Genomic DNA, 15414 nt, shown 5'->3' on the forward strand with positions numbered 1-15414 from the left:
TGGGTGATGAAATGAACAACAAAAGGCATTATGCAGGTTTAAATGGGTAACAGAGACTAGTGACTCACCATTGCTTTGCTGAGTACATCGTGAAACAGAATGGTTGTCCTTGCATCAGAGGTAGAACAGGAAGCAGCAGACATTAGATTGAAAGTAAATGAAGAGAAAATAAAGATGGTTGAAGGTAGGAAACTGGACAACAGATGCAAAGGTATATGTGGACAGAAAAGAAATAGAACAGACAGAAGAGTTCTACTGTCTAGGAAGAGTGATGACATTTGAAGGAGATTGTGATAAAGATATTCATACTAGATTAGGAAAAGCAAACACCACTTTTGGAAGGATGAACAACATCTAATCAAATAGAGCTCTCCACACCAAAGGAAAGGTCAGATTATACCATGTGATTATACAGAGCACACCACTGTACAGAGCAGAGAGTTGGCCGATGGTAGTGGCTAACAAAAAGAGTGTATGTGAGAGTAATGGATCTGATTGAGCAGTGCATGTTAGAAAATATCATCAGAGAAAGAATGCTCAGGTGGTTCGGGACCTGTACACTGAATGGAAGATGGGAGACATGCTAAGCAAGCATTAAACTGGATATCAGAAGGAGGAAAGAGAAAGTGAGACAAGCCAAGGAAGAAGTGGTAGAAGACCATGACAGATGATATTGAATGAGCTGGCACCACCTGGGAAGAAGCGTTGGAACTAGCAAGTGGCCCTGGTTGCTGGAGGAACTGGACTCCCTGTTGTGTTAGCGGCCCTGGAGGAACTAAGGCCTCAGGCAAGGTAAGGATAGTTTGACTGGGCTCTAAAGAGTTAGGGCTTGTCTATACAGCATGGCAATGCATATGAGAGGGTGTGATCTGAAAAGCACCCCAACCTGTTGCTCATTAACTGGTCTTTGGTGTACGTTAACATACATATGCTCGATCCTTTTACTTTCGGAAGACTTGAGTTATAAGAGCAGAAAAATACAACTAAAATAATATTGCATTGCACAATATTAATGTATTTAAGTGAATGATAAATAGGTTAGGCAGCTATATTTAATATTATGATTAATACACATATTGGATATCACACATTGGTGAAATCACTCATAGTAAAATAAGTTTTCAATCATATTTAGTATTTTATTTGGCCTATTTTGAACATGCATTCAGGTTTTTATGACACATTTAAGACACACTTTTTAGGTGGTTTTTTCCCACAATTATCTAGAAAGCACTGGAGTACAGGAATACATGTTCCTGATTACTGGATTTTCGCTGAGCAGAAATAAATATTTTATTGTATATCTGATGTAAACCAACACATGCGTGGGTGTTCTTTTAATATTGTCCTTTTGATTTATCCTTATTAAGCCTAGGTATTGTAGCACATATCAAATGGAACATCACCCTCCTTTTGGTGACCTACAGATTCGTGGTTGCCATAATGCAAACTAGTATTCACTAAGGGTGCTATCCAATAAAAGTTACCTTTTGGGGCCACCGTACTATCAGCTTCTGATAACTTATCCAGTTATACAGCCTCAGAGACTGTACTTTACTTGAGGAGGAGCTTCCATTTCAGAAGAGGCTTTCTCATGCATTTTTTTAAGGATTAAGCAACCGTTTAAATCTATCCTCTTCCTGGGATGGGAAAAGAAATGGAAGAATTGCAGACAGTGCCTAGCCCTGGGGTCTTATGAGTCATGTTGGGGATGCATCAAACATGTTTGCTGTGCCTGCTGACATCCTAATGTAGGGAAGCGGATTCTGCGTAGAGTGCTTAGGAACAAGTGGATCATATTCTAGATTGCTGCATGCAGAAGATGGAATTTATGAAGCTCCTTGTTGCAGAATGGTTTTATTTGTTTGCCTTTATGCAGAGGACCAATGTGTTCTCTGACTGAGTAGAGATGTGTATTCGTGCGGGTTTTTGTTTTGTTCAGTGCATAGGTTTTGATGATTATTTATACAGCCTAATAGGTGTGGGGTGGTGCTCTGTTATGGAGGGTTTGATTGTGACTCCATAGTTAAGGTTGCCTTCTTAAAGAGGCTGAAATTAGGGCATGCATTCCTAACAGGGAAGGTGGTTTCCTACATGTTGATCTTTCCGTTGTAAATTCTACACAAAGTTTATTATGTCTTTTGAGTTTTCTATGCAGTTTTTGTTTAGCTTTGTGTAACAGATTATTAACAGGGAGTGTTTGCAATGGGTTTCTATCTGAGATCTGTGAGGCTTTTTAGTTTGTTGTTGTAGATGTGCAGCGTTAAAACTATGTATCTACAGAAAATTGATCCTGAGTAGGTATTGCAAAGTGGGTAGTAAGAAAGAAATATTTAAGGTTAACGGTAAATTTCTGCCAATAGCTGAAAGCTAGAAATGTATTCTTCAACAGAGACTGGCATATGCAGTCACTATCTCTGGAGATGCTCATGAAGAATTGCCCTTGCGAAATAGTTGCCTCCTCACATTGTTCAGTGTCAGAATGAAGCCACATGCTGCTCTTAGTTAATATGGTTGCCATTTCCCTTCAACCTGTGCAGGAGGAAATTTGGACTGCCCTTAGTAAAGATGACCGCCTCTGTCCATTGTTCTCATTGCCAGTGAGATCATCCTTTGAGGAAAATGATTGCCTTCCTCCATGCTGTCAGGTGGCACAGTGCCACTGTTAGGAGTAGGTGAATAGGGAAGAGGCAAGCACGAGGGGGAAATGGGGTGGGTATGTATGTGCACAAAGGAATTTTTCAGGAGAGATTTTGGGGTCAAGGGAATAGGAGAGGCAAGAGGGTAAAACAGTGGGGATTTGACATCCGGTGTTAAACTCTTTCTCTTAAAATATGAAAGTTCACCACCATTAGTGTGAAATTGGTAAGTTGCTTCACACACAACCACAAAAGCACAGGAAATGAAAAGTCGAGTTTCCTATATGCCTTCTAATCTTCCACTCAATCATATACCTAACCACTTCTACAACTACTGTACATCACAAGTAACGTTAATTTTGTCCTGCTAGTAATGCCAGCCTTCCAGCACCTCCTTACCAGGCTAACCCCTTGCAATGCACCAAACTATTGCACTAAATCTGTACCATCAAGAACATCTGGGGGGAAAGGGGATATTATGATGAAGGGTGTGTGCCAGAGAGAAGGCTGAAGGATAGTCTGGTGTGTTCGGAGTGGGTAGTTGGTAAAGGAAGCATTGAAATGCTCACATCCATAGGGGAGCAGAGTTCAAATTATGAACTGTGGTGTACATTAGTTGTGGTAGTGGTAAGATAAAATTATAAACTTTGTTTTAATAATATACTGTGTGCTAAAGCTATTAATTTAGGTGGTCTTCCCATGATCACTGCTAGCAGGCTTAGTGAAGTGATACTAGTAACTGTTACTGATTTGGTTGCGTGTTCCGTCCTCTGTCGTTTCATTACCTTCTTTTATTACTCCATTCCTTCAATTTAAGGGCAATCACTTATGGAGAAATCTTTTTCTTGTACTTTGGATTTAGAAATTCATTCTTTCATGTTCGCCCCGAGCATATTATGATGACAGCTGAACTAATATTTTGACACACAATTTTGTTTTTGTGTGTGTGTGTAAAATGTTTTTTTACACAAGAGTGTACCACAGTCGGGCTGCCCGGTTTTGTTTTTCATCAGAGAAATAGGAATTGCTATATCCAATCAGACCAGTGGTGTGTCTAGTCCAATATCGTCAGATGGCAATGGCTTCAGATGTTAGTCCAAAAAATCCTCCCCAAGAAATCCTGAAGTGGGCAATTACTGAATAATTTGCCCGAAAGGGATATTTCTTTGAAACTATATTAGCCAGAAGTTGTCATGCTCTGAAGCATGAGATTCCACACGCCTTCCAAACTCTAGTTTTTAAAAATTCTTTCTGATGTAATTCTCAATGTTCTCATTATCCATGTAAATGCCCAATCCTTTTTATAGTTGAATTGCATCAGATGTACAAGAAATATATAAATGCCTTAAACGTTTTTCTTTAGGAGGAATCGTTCCTATGTTTATATTTATAGAAAATTACATACCATTTTGTCAAACTTAGAAAAAAAATTGATATTAATACATTTTAAAGGCAGCTAAAGGTGTGTCTGTATTTTGCCTCCAAATCTCAATATTAAACCTGCTTCTATATGCTGATATAAAAGGAAGGAAAATTTGAAATTTTATTGGAAAGAAATTTTCCTTAGTGCTGAACAGAAAGAGTTATAAAGATATTATTTCTAAGCATGGTCAATTCCTAGTGGGAGAAAATTAAGGTTGTTTGTGATTATAAATTCAAAAAAAAACCAACTAAAAACAAAATAGTCATTTTTTTAATGTGACTAAATTTGTTTCAGCTGGAGTGACAGTGGAAGCCATTCAAACTGGTAGTGCAAGTCCAGATTCATCAGGGTCAGAAGCCAAAGTTCAGGAAGAAGAGCATGATCTTGTTGATGATGACATCACAACAGGTGAGCATGAATATATTTAATACCACTACTATATTCCTATTGTTGTTGTATCCATTCTTTTTAAATCCTTTAGGCGAGTGTGTGCTTGGAGGAAACATGAATTTGAGCAAAAATATTTGAGAACCCTTTCCCAAGAAAGTATAATTAGTGTATTTGCATGTGTTGTATATTTGTGAATTGTATCTAGTGATCTTTTATATTTAACAAAAATGTAGAATCTGAAATTATGAATTAGGATAAAATTTACTGTCAAGCAACAATTATCCTGAAGTATAAAGTACTTGGTGACAAGTATTGCTAAAAAGAAAAAGATTGTGTTGCATGAGGAAGATCATTGCATAAGACAAACTTTAACATTACAGGATGAAAATTTGCATACATTGCTTCCAGTGATAGGATACATGTTGATTATGCCCTGACAATGTTAACTTCGTCTTTGAGTGATGGTCCCTATGTATATTTCACATGTGAGTACTCATGCATGCCATGCACCCCAGTTTGGAAATTCTTCAAAGCAGTGTCTGTTGACCCACACATGCGCAGTAGCTTCCCTCGTGCTCCCAACCAAGGCAGTGTTGATAGATGCCTCCCCAGTTCCTTCTTACTGCCACATGTCCTAAGTTGGAATCATGTCCTCCTTCACTCTGTGCATAACCTGTAAAGTAAAATGTTTGTACATAGTTTTATATATTAGCTTAGTAGTTATAGTATACTATTGTTCCCCCCCACCTAGTCCCTATAGGGGGAAATCCTCTCTGGTCCCAGAAGATGGTTGAGAAGCTATGCTTACCATCCCTCCAGTTCTGACCCTCCCCCCGGGTATAGTACCTATTTCCCTTGACGGCCACCATGACAAATGGATCCCTCCTTATTGGGACCTTTGGGATCCCTGTGGCAGGTACCAAGACCCCTGTCAGAAGTCGTACCACTCCTCCCCCTCTTGTCAGCTGATTCCATCAGTGTATAAGTAGGAAGAGCTGGAACTAGTTCCATTGGTACCAACAGTTCCGATGGGTGCCTTTTCATATTTCCAGATGACACCATCGCTCCTTCATTGCCTTCTTCGTCAGATGGCCACCATCAATATCAGGAGCTTTTGCAAAGGATCGCTAACAATCTGCAGATCCCATTAGAAGAGGTCCAGGATCCTTAACACCCTCTCTTGGACAATTTGCAACCACAAGGACCTACCAGGGTGACACTTTCAGTTAACATGGCTATATTAGTACTGACCAGAGCAGTTTGGCCAACATTTTGTGCCTGTATACCCCTCCCCAAAAGCCAAAAAATGTTATTTTGTTCCTGCCAAATGAGCTGACTTTTTTCCCATCCTGCCCCAATTCATTGGTGGTACAGGCAGCTATGGAAAGAGCTTGGTCACACTACCAGAAATCATCCCAACAGATTAGGGCTCAAAGAGACTGGACCTCCTGAGTAGGAAGGTCTTCTCTTCTGCAGGTCTCCAATTTTGTATAGCTAATTATTAAGTTTTATTAGCAAAATATGAGGTTAGTGGCACAGATGGCTCTCCAGGCTGCAATAGGTGCTGCAGATACAGTGTCCAGAAGTTTGGCCACAGAACTATTCACATGAAGGGACTCCTGGCTTTAGTCGGGCTTTCCTAGAGAGATCCAAAACACCATCCAATGATGAATGAATCCAGCCTTTTAATGAAAAGATGAATGAATCACTGCACTCTCTAAAAGACTCAAGATCCATTCTGCATCCCTGGGGATTTACGCTCCAGCCCTCCTGGAGGAAACACTAGAGACAGCCCTTTAGATCATGACCTCCGCTGTGACATGCTCCATATGTCCACCTGAGCCTCCGTATAAATAAAAGAGAATTCAGGGGTCCGGTTTCATGGTTCCCTATACTGCCACAGGCTCCACTTACTCCCAACCACAGGCCAACAGTTATTTTTGACATGCAGGTCAAGACCTGCATACCACCCTCAATGGCACCTACTTCCTCTCCTGTCATCTTTGGAGGCTGTCTTACTTTGCCCACAGCTGGAACAAGATCACCACAGATCTTTTTTCTCTGCTCACAAACCATCTTCCTGATCCCTCTTTGGGGTGCGCTCTCACCAATTGATTCTTCAACAGGAAATGGAATACATTTTACGCCGGGAGACAGTAGAACGTGTCCCACCCCAGTATCAAGGAACATGGTTCTACGCTCCTTATTTTCTAATCCCCCAAAAAGACAGAGAGTGGAGATCCATCCTGGACCTTCGGCAATTCAAATCTTTATTCAAAAGCTAAAATTCAGGATGATTGCGCTGGCATCTATAATCCCCTCCTTTCAGGAGGCAATGTGGTTGCTGCCCTTGACAGGAAGAATGCATATGTCCATATATATGTTGACCCATCTCACAGAAAGTTACTGTACTTCATTGGCCAAGAACACTACCAGTTTCGTGTCCTCGCCTGTGGGCTTGCTACAGCCCCCAGGGTATTCACTAAAGTTTTCACTGTGGTAACAGCCCAAATGCAATACCAGGGTTATACAGTATTTCCATGCCTGGATGACTGACTCCTGGTGGGCTGATCTCATCAGGAAGTCATGTCAGCAATGGGACCTCTTCAGCACCTTCTTTCTACTTTAGGTGTTTGCATAACCAAAAAAAAGTACATTTTGTTACCCCCAAGGACAATAACTTTTATGGGAGCATGACTGTACTCAGTCTCTGCAAGAGCATTTCTCCCCATAGACAGGCTTTATGCAATGAGCAACCTGATCTTTTGCATCACCCGCAAACTGTGGTGCGCCAGTGTCTTTCTCTGTTAGACTACATGGCTGCATGCACCTACATGATGCCGTTCACCAGATTCCACTTGCGGTGCCTGCAAGCTTGGCTCCATTTGACCTACCAACCACACAGGGATTGCGTTGACTCCAAAGTCACTGTGCCCGCCAGAGTTCTGACCTCCCTTCCTTGGTGGTCCAACCCAAACAAATTCATGCTGGGACCTCTCTTCAACCCTCCCATACCAAGGGCCACCATCCTGACAGATGCCTCCCTTGCAGGGTGGGGAGTTTACCTGGACTACCACACTGCTCAGGGTACCTGGACCCTGTGTGCATTCACACAATGCAAGGTCAATCGATGGAACTCCTTGCCAGAGGATGTTTTGAAGGCCAAGACTGTAACAGGGTTCAAAACAGAAGTAGATATGTTCATGGAGGATAGGTCCATCAGTGGCTATTAGCCAGGATGGGCAGGGATGGTATTCCTAGCCATTGCAGGTAAGAAGCTGGGAATGGGTGACAGGGGATGGATCACTTGATGATTACCTGTTCTGTTCGTTCCCTCTGGGACACCTGGCATTGGCCACTGTCGGAAGACCGGATACTAGGGTAGATGGACCTTTTGTCTGATTCAGTATGGCCGTTCTTATGTTTTTAAAAGTGGCCAGGCTACAAAAAAAACTTACTGGAACTGAGAGCAGTCCACCTTGCGTGCAAGGCCTTCCTTTCCCTCATACGCTCATTCCATGTACAAATAATGTCAGGCAATATCACTGCAATGGTCTATATAAACAAACAGGGAGAGGAAGGGGAACGATCTCATCCCCTCTACCTGGAAACAGTCAGACTTTGGAGGTGATGTATCAGAAACCACATTATGATACAAGCTGCATACCTCCTGGGTGTTTACAACTTCCTGGCAGACAGGTTAAGCAGAAGCTTCTCTGTGGACCATGAATGGGAGCTCCACCACACAGTTCTAACCAACATATTAGCACAATGGGGTATTCCACTAAGGGACCTCTTTGCACCTCAGACGAATAGAAAGCTTTCCATGTACTGCTCCAGGAGAGCCACAGGCTGCAATTCCCACGGTCATGCTCTCCTGCTGCACTGGACGAATAATGTCAGATATACCTTTTGTCACAACTACCACAGGTTGAACAGAAGCTCCATGAGGACAGAGCCACCATAATCCTTCTAGCACCCTACTGGTCTAGACAGTTCTGGTTCACAGAATTCCTAAAGATGTCCACACACCTACCTATCTATCAGGATCTGCCTATTTCAGGACCTCCCAATCCAGGATGGGGTGGGGGCGGGGGGTGGAAATCAAGCACCCCAGCCGAGGCTCACTCCACCTCATGGCCTGGTGTTTGGATGGGCATCAGAAATAGAATGCTAATGCTCCATCCCATTCTGGAAATCCTTAACCAAAGTGGAAAAGATTCTACTAGAGTCTGCTATTTGGCTAAATGGCGTCGCTTTTTGGCCTGGGCACATCACCACCAATATTCACTTGATAGTCTAGGATAACTAGAATGCCCACAATATCTCCTTTCCTCAAAGAGTTCAGGTCTGGCCCCTAGTTCGCTGTAGGAGCACCTAGCAGTGATTAGTGCCTTCCTCTCTCCGGTTGAGGGATGTTTTGTCCTTACATACCTGGCTACTGTATGATTGATTTATGAAGGGCTTGATCAGGACCTTCCCACCAATCATTAAACCTACACCTCAATGGGACTTTTGCCTTGTTCTGTAAACACTCATGGGTCTGCTCTTTGAACCTATCACAATGTGTTCCATGACCCACCTGTCCATGAAGGTGGTGTTTTTAGAAACCGTCACTTTGGCCAGAAAGGTCAATGAGCAAGGAGTCATGATGACAGACCCTCCTTATACAGTATTTCACAAAGAGAAGGCCTCCCTTAGGTTATTTCCAAAATTCCTTCCCATGATTGTTTGAGCTCTACATCAATCAATCAATACACTTACCTGTATTTTTCTTGAAACCATGCTTCTTCTGAAGACAGGAGACTTCACTTCCTCATCGTCAGGCACACCCTGGCATTCCACCTGCAAAGAACCAAACCCATTAGAAAATTTCTGAGACTCTTTGTTGTCATAGCAGAAAGATTGTATGGACAGCCCATATCCTCACAGAGGATTTCTAAGTAGGCTTCAGGATGCATCTTAGAATGCTACAAAACAACAAAACTTCCTTCTCCTGGGGGTATTATAGTTCCCTCCATGTGGTCATAGGTGGCCTTCACAGCATCCTTATCAGACATTCCACTACAGGAGATTTGCAGAGTGACAACTTGGAGCTTTGTCAACCTATTCATGACACACTACACTGTAACTCAAGCTGCAACTGCAGATGCAGCTGTAGGAATGGCAGAACTTCAAGCATATCTGCTACCATCTTCCTCACACCCTCCCTTCCATCTGAATACTGCTGGCCAGTCACCCACGTGTGCAATACACATAGGGACCATCACTTGAAAAAATGGAGCTTATTTACTGTAACTGGAGGTGTGATCTTTATTTGTATTCCACTACCCGCCCTCCTTCCCTTAGGCTTCAGATCCTGTTGGATCGTGGTAAGAGGAGGAACTGGAGAAACATCAACCCACACTGCCTCCTATATCCTCAGTCAGGAGCATGAGGGAAGTTTCTGTGCATGTATGGGTCAGTGGACACTGGTTTGAAAAATTTGCAGACTCGGGCACATGGCACGCATGCATACACACGGGGCATATAGATAGAGATCACACTTCAGAAAGAACCTCCAGTTACAGTAAGTAATCTCCATTTCTGATCTGACTGCTAAATTATGAAGCAAAAAATGCCCTCTATTAATATATGAAATCACTGATTGTAAAATTGCAACCTGTGGATACGGTCAGCCTCTGTTGTAATAATCCAGTATCTTGATCCTTCTCATCTCCATCTAACAATCTCTTTCAGTTGAAAGTATTTAAAATCTTTCCACTGGGAAAAGAAGCTAAGGGACCCTAATGATCTCCCTAGACAACGGTGAAACCATCATTATATGTGGAGTTGATCACGTGTAGCAAACATATAGTTAATTAACATAGGCTCTCCTGCTTTGTTCCCATTTATCTCCTATTATGTTAGAATATAAACATGTTGAGAGAATGAATTTATTCTTGTTAATAGGTTCTCTGACAATGTAGTCCAGTCCATATGAAGAAGTGTGGTTTGAAAAGTAACTTGTATCATTTCAATGATTCTCAAGCAGAGAAATAGTACTATAATAGTTGCAGAAGGAAGCAAAATATCTGAGTCTTCTGTAATTATTTGTGCTAGAAACTGAGCAAATTTTACCTCATTCATTTATTTTGTGTTATACGTGTTCTCAGCTAGTGTCTTAAATCTGGCAAGATCTGGTATGTTCAGCTTACTGCCCTTGAGATGAAATGGCTTATTTCTTAGCAATTATGGTTAATTAAAGGATTGTCTTTGATGTTTTGATCTTTCACTATTTGACTTATAGATAATATTGAGGGTTTTGAACAAATTAGCACTGTTTAAATCAGCGCACAGCAGAGTGAACTACAGCATGTTAAAGATATACAGTACCATCATAACTTGTCACCACTGTTAGATTTTATCGTAGGCAAAGCTGATGAAGTCCAAAGAGTTCCGGTTTATTTAGTTCAACATATGTTATGACTGACCATAAAAATATGAGAAATATACAATATTGCTCTCTTGAACTGAATCTTTCCTTTCATGCCACCTTACATGCTGTGTATTAAAAGGGAAGAATATTCAATATCCTCAGGATTTAAATAGCTAAAAGATTTTCTTAACACACCATCAAAGCAACTAGCATATCACAGTTTATAGATTGTGTGATTTACCTTTAGTTTGTGTGATTTGATTGAGCAGCGTATGGATTTTGTGAGAGTTTAAAAGAAAACTATATTTATTTCTATTGACTAGAAGTCTATATAAGTTACATTATGATAAATCTGGTAGGCACACTGACAGAAACCCGTATCAAGAAGAGTACGTTTATTTTGGGAGTATCCAATGGTTGGAGCATTTGTTCTATAGGACTTTATGGGCAATATAGCTAGTAGATTTCTTGATTATCTGTCTGATTTTCACAATAACTAAAAGGAATACGCTTATTCATTTTTTCTACCTTTATAAAGGAAATCGTTACTACATAATTATTTTTGCCAGTTAGTATGCATTATAAGTTGTACATGTAATATATGTCATATGCAGAATGTATTTCTAGCATTGTTTAATAGCAGTATAATTATTCCTATAAAAGCCAGTCATGAATGAAAAATGCTGTGTTATGCTTAAGGCATATCTAAATGTAATTAAATCCACATGTAATAGAAAGTTGACTATTATGAAAATGAAAACAAATTAATGGAAGTTAGGAGTAGTAGAATGTAGATTCACAAGAAAATAGAGACCTCTTCATATCAGTATTCCCTTTGCCTACCTACTGTTTTCCTACTCCTTGACTCTCCCATCCTTCGAGTTTCCCTTCTTCCTTCCCTGAAACTGTTACTGTAGTGTCAGCACTATTGTGGGCATCCAGTGTTGCAGCTGCCAAAAGGTTTTGAAGGGAAAGGGAAGCAAGCCTCTGAGGAAAGGGAAGAGACAGAAGATGGGACCTCATGTCCGAGAAATTCCAAGGTGTGAGCGTGTTTTTGCTTTGTGTAACGCTCAGCATTTTCAGGTCAGGAGACCCTAGTATGTGATTGAAGTCTGCCTGCAATGATGGGCCTTGGTCAAAAGTAGTAAGGATTCCTGGTTAGTTCACTGCTGGTGCAATTTTATGCTTTGTGTTAGGTAATTAGAATACTTGTGACATAACTTTATAATTTACAGTTAAAAAAATTGAACCAAAAAAACTCTCATTTACATATTGAAAGTGATTGACTTACAAACATAAACAAACAAAGCTAAAAGCTGTATAAATTAAGTTTATGATCACTTGAATATAATTTCTTTTCCCAAAAAGAATATTTCTAACTGGGGAATGGGAGTAAGAAAAAATAAAATTGAGCTTTGAATGAAACAATTTAAACCTCACCTTGTCATCTTAAAAATATGATGCAGCTTCTTTTTCTGCCTGTCTTTTTAAAGCTAATATCTATTGATCAGATGCACAAAGTAATGCTAGCATGCAGTGGTCAGTCAACAGGCATTTCTTCGGTCCAACTTGACATTCACCAATCACTTTTATTTATCCATCTAATTTTTTAAAAGGATCGCTGTCACATCAATCCTCTTAGAGATTAGGACAGTCTAGTGTAGGCAGTTTAAAAAAAAATTGCTGAAGCCTATTTCAGAAAAATACTTTTACTAATACACTAGACTGTGTGTTAAGCATTTTTAAAAAATCACTTACAGTAGTCCTCAGGGAAATTGGATCTGTTTTTAACTATACTGAACATACATGTTTTTAAGTAATATTCTTTCAAAACAGCAGTATTATGTACATTATCTTTCATGGCTAGAATGATTGTTCTATTGCAGCTATCCAGTAAAATGTTTTACTTCGGATGAATTGAACATACATTTTAGATCAAATCAAAAGCATTATGATTTTGCAATTTACAGCAATTCCTACTTGGGCAAAAACCCACTGGCTTTAGTGGTCAAGACTTCAGCATTCAGAATCGAAGTCAGATGACTTTGAAAACCCTGTATTGTAAATATATTGTAGATTTCAATATGTGGTGACTTGAAAGAAAATGTATTAAACTGATCACTTAACCCTTCCCCATCCCCCACATCCTAATTATGTAAAACAGAATGAGTTTATCTAGAATGTCAGAAAGCTTGAAGAGAAGACCCTAATACAGATAAATGAGATAACCAGATGTAATAGTTTTAGCTTTTTTGTGAAAGAGACAAGAGCTTTGTTTGTAAATCAAATATCTATTTGTCAAAATATATTTGCCACTAACCAGAACATTCTGTCAACATTCTGCACTGTTTCTTCCATTTAACATAACAATTTTTAAAACGTTAGTATATATTTTTTCCTGAGAGGTAAAAGAGAAACAAAATAATTTTAAAATCAATTAGATCTCTTTTTCATTTAGAAATGTACATATGCACGTTTAAGGAGTGTTACTGCTGAATTCTGAGGGTCTATATTGCAGTGTCTGTATAATGGTTTTACTCCACCACTTGTTCAGTATAGCAAGGACATGGCTGACCATATAACGGGTAAGGAGTCAAATGTTACTGACATTGTCAAAAACAGACAGAATGATGCTACATCAGTACCTCTGTTGACAGAGTCAGCTGCTTACAAAGAAAGCAATATAGAGATATGTGGAATGTAAAGATAACTGTCTTAAACATCCACAGAATTTACTGTGGTAGAAATTGTCTTGAAAAGAGATTCTCAAGAAGTAAAACTGCAATAAGAATTAAGAATCTCTATGATACACATATCTGTTTCAGAACCAGAAAATGATTAACATATTTTGTAAATTTTTCAATTTATATTCAAATGTGAATCCTTGTGATCTGTCTTCATTAATTAGTCTTTATGCTCTTTAGAAGGAGAGCCACCTGCTGCTCTCCAATGTAATTTAATTACTATCAATATATACAGAAGGTAGAGTTCACAAATAGGTAGATCTTTCTGGGCTTGAAAAATGTGCTGAGCACTCAATAAATAGCGCATTACATCCACTAGCTAGAGGCTGATGTGAAAGATGGAGGAGAGATTACTCTAAACCTCCAATGGCATCAACCCTTATGGAATCTCACCCTACTTCTTGAGTGGATATTAAATGTCTTGATCCCTTTGGTGCCTGGAATCCCCCCCCCCCATCTGTTCTTCCTTCGCATACTGTCATGAGATGTTTGGCTGCATGTGTGTTCTTTCTGCGTGCTGTACTGACTCTGTCCAGATAGCCCGTACAGCAGGCGCTGATCGAACGGCCCAATAAATCCACAGGCTCGGTTCATAGCAAAAGGTCAGGTTTGTTGTCAATGAAGCATGGTCCTAATATCCTGGCTCAGTGGTTACAGGTACTCTAACACATATATGCCTCTTGCAATGGACTAGCTCAGTTATTGGTGGGACTTTCCATTATACCCTAGGCCAGTCAAAGACACTCCCTCTGAGATACCTTTTTATACACCGATACAAACAAGTTATGTGTTACTCCTGATGTATTTGGGTGTCACCCATTACCTTGTACATGTTGGTTCAATCAAAACATCTCTATCTATTATGCTGTCATCCTGACCTTATCTTTAGGATGGGTCAGTGTGTTCCTGATCTTTTGGGGGAATGTGTTTGGTATCGAGGTGGTCTGGTACCACCTTTCTGGAATGTGTTTGCATATATATTCTTATGCCTAGCACTACTTAGGTATGTGTGTTTCTGTAATATCAACCTGTTCTTGCCAGATTCTGTGAGCAGGGTCTGCCTCTTGCTCACAATTTAACTTTGCTTTATATCAGCTAAGTTTTCATAGAATCATAGAATATCAGGGTTGACTACTTTAGCTCAGGTCTCATACCAGGTCTCAGATACAGATGGGCTTATGTTTCAGGCCCTCTTCTTACTACACATACTAGTGCCATTTGGTGGGTACAAGAAGGGCTGTCTACGCAATTGTGTTCCCTCTGCTGCAGCAGGGAGTGATTGATAGTGGGAGCTCTTAGCTCCTCTATCCCTCCATCAGCCTCTGTTTTTGGTCTCTCCTTGTGACAGATACTGTAGCTCTTCCAGGAGCTAGATGCAGTAGGGGGCAATTTGCTGCATTTCCTAGGGCTGTAAACAGCTCCAGTGAAGTACAATACCTGGGTGGTTTGGGTATACTGGTTCAGGCTGGGTTTCAAGAGACTCAGTGACAAAGAAATAACTTGGGATAGAAAAGGTGAGTTTGAACGGACAGAGAGGCCTTCATGATGATTCAATAAATAGACATGACCTTTTGTTTAAGGAGAGGCCAAATCCTGTGGAAAGGTAGGAAGGGCTTGAACCTGTCAGGGTTGCCATATACGGGCAACTTCTTTTATATGTTTTCTCTGCTTTTGTTCTTAAATGTGCTCTGCTTTGGAAAAGCTGTGTGGTCATTTGTAACTGCTGGTCATAGCTCTTGGAGAGAAAGCAAAGCACAGGGACTGGAGGTAAATCGAACCTGCTTGAGATAATCACAGTTC

General features: G+C 40.3%; 1 protein-coding gene across 6 annotated transcripts in view; it reads left to right on the plus strand.

Moving 5' to 3' along the window:
* Positions 1 to 15414, plus strand: part of WDR7 (WD repeat domain 7) — a 385388-nt gene that overhangs the window by 176865 nt on the left and 193109 nt on the right. For all 6 annotated transcript variants that reach the window (XM_073343603.2, XM_073343604.2, XM_073343606.2 and 3 more), the window contains one exon: positions 4357 to 4470. In XM_073343603.2, coding sequence (XP_073199704.2) covers positions 4357 to 4470 — 114 coding nt within the window. The remainder of the gene's footprint in view (positions 1 to 4356; positions 4471 to 15414) is intronic.

Source organism: Lepidochelys kempii, chromosome 5 (assembly GCF_965140285.1).
Source record: "Lepidochelys kempii isolate rLepKem1 chromosome 5, rLepKem1.hap1, whole genome shotgun sequence".
Classification (NCBI taxonomy): domain Eukaryota; kingdom Metazoa; phylum Chordata; order Testudines; family Cheloniidae; genus Lepidochelys; species Lepidochelys kempii.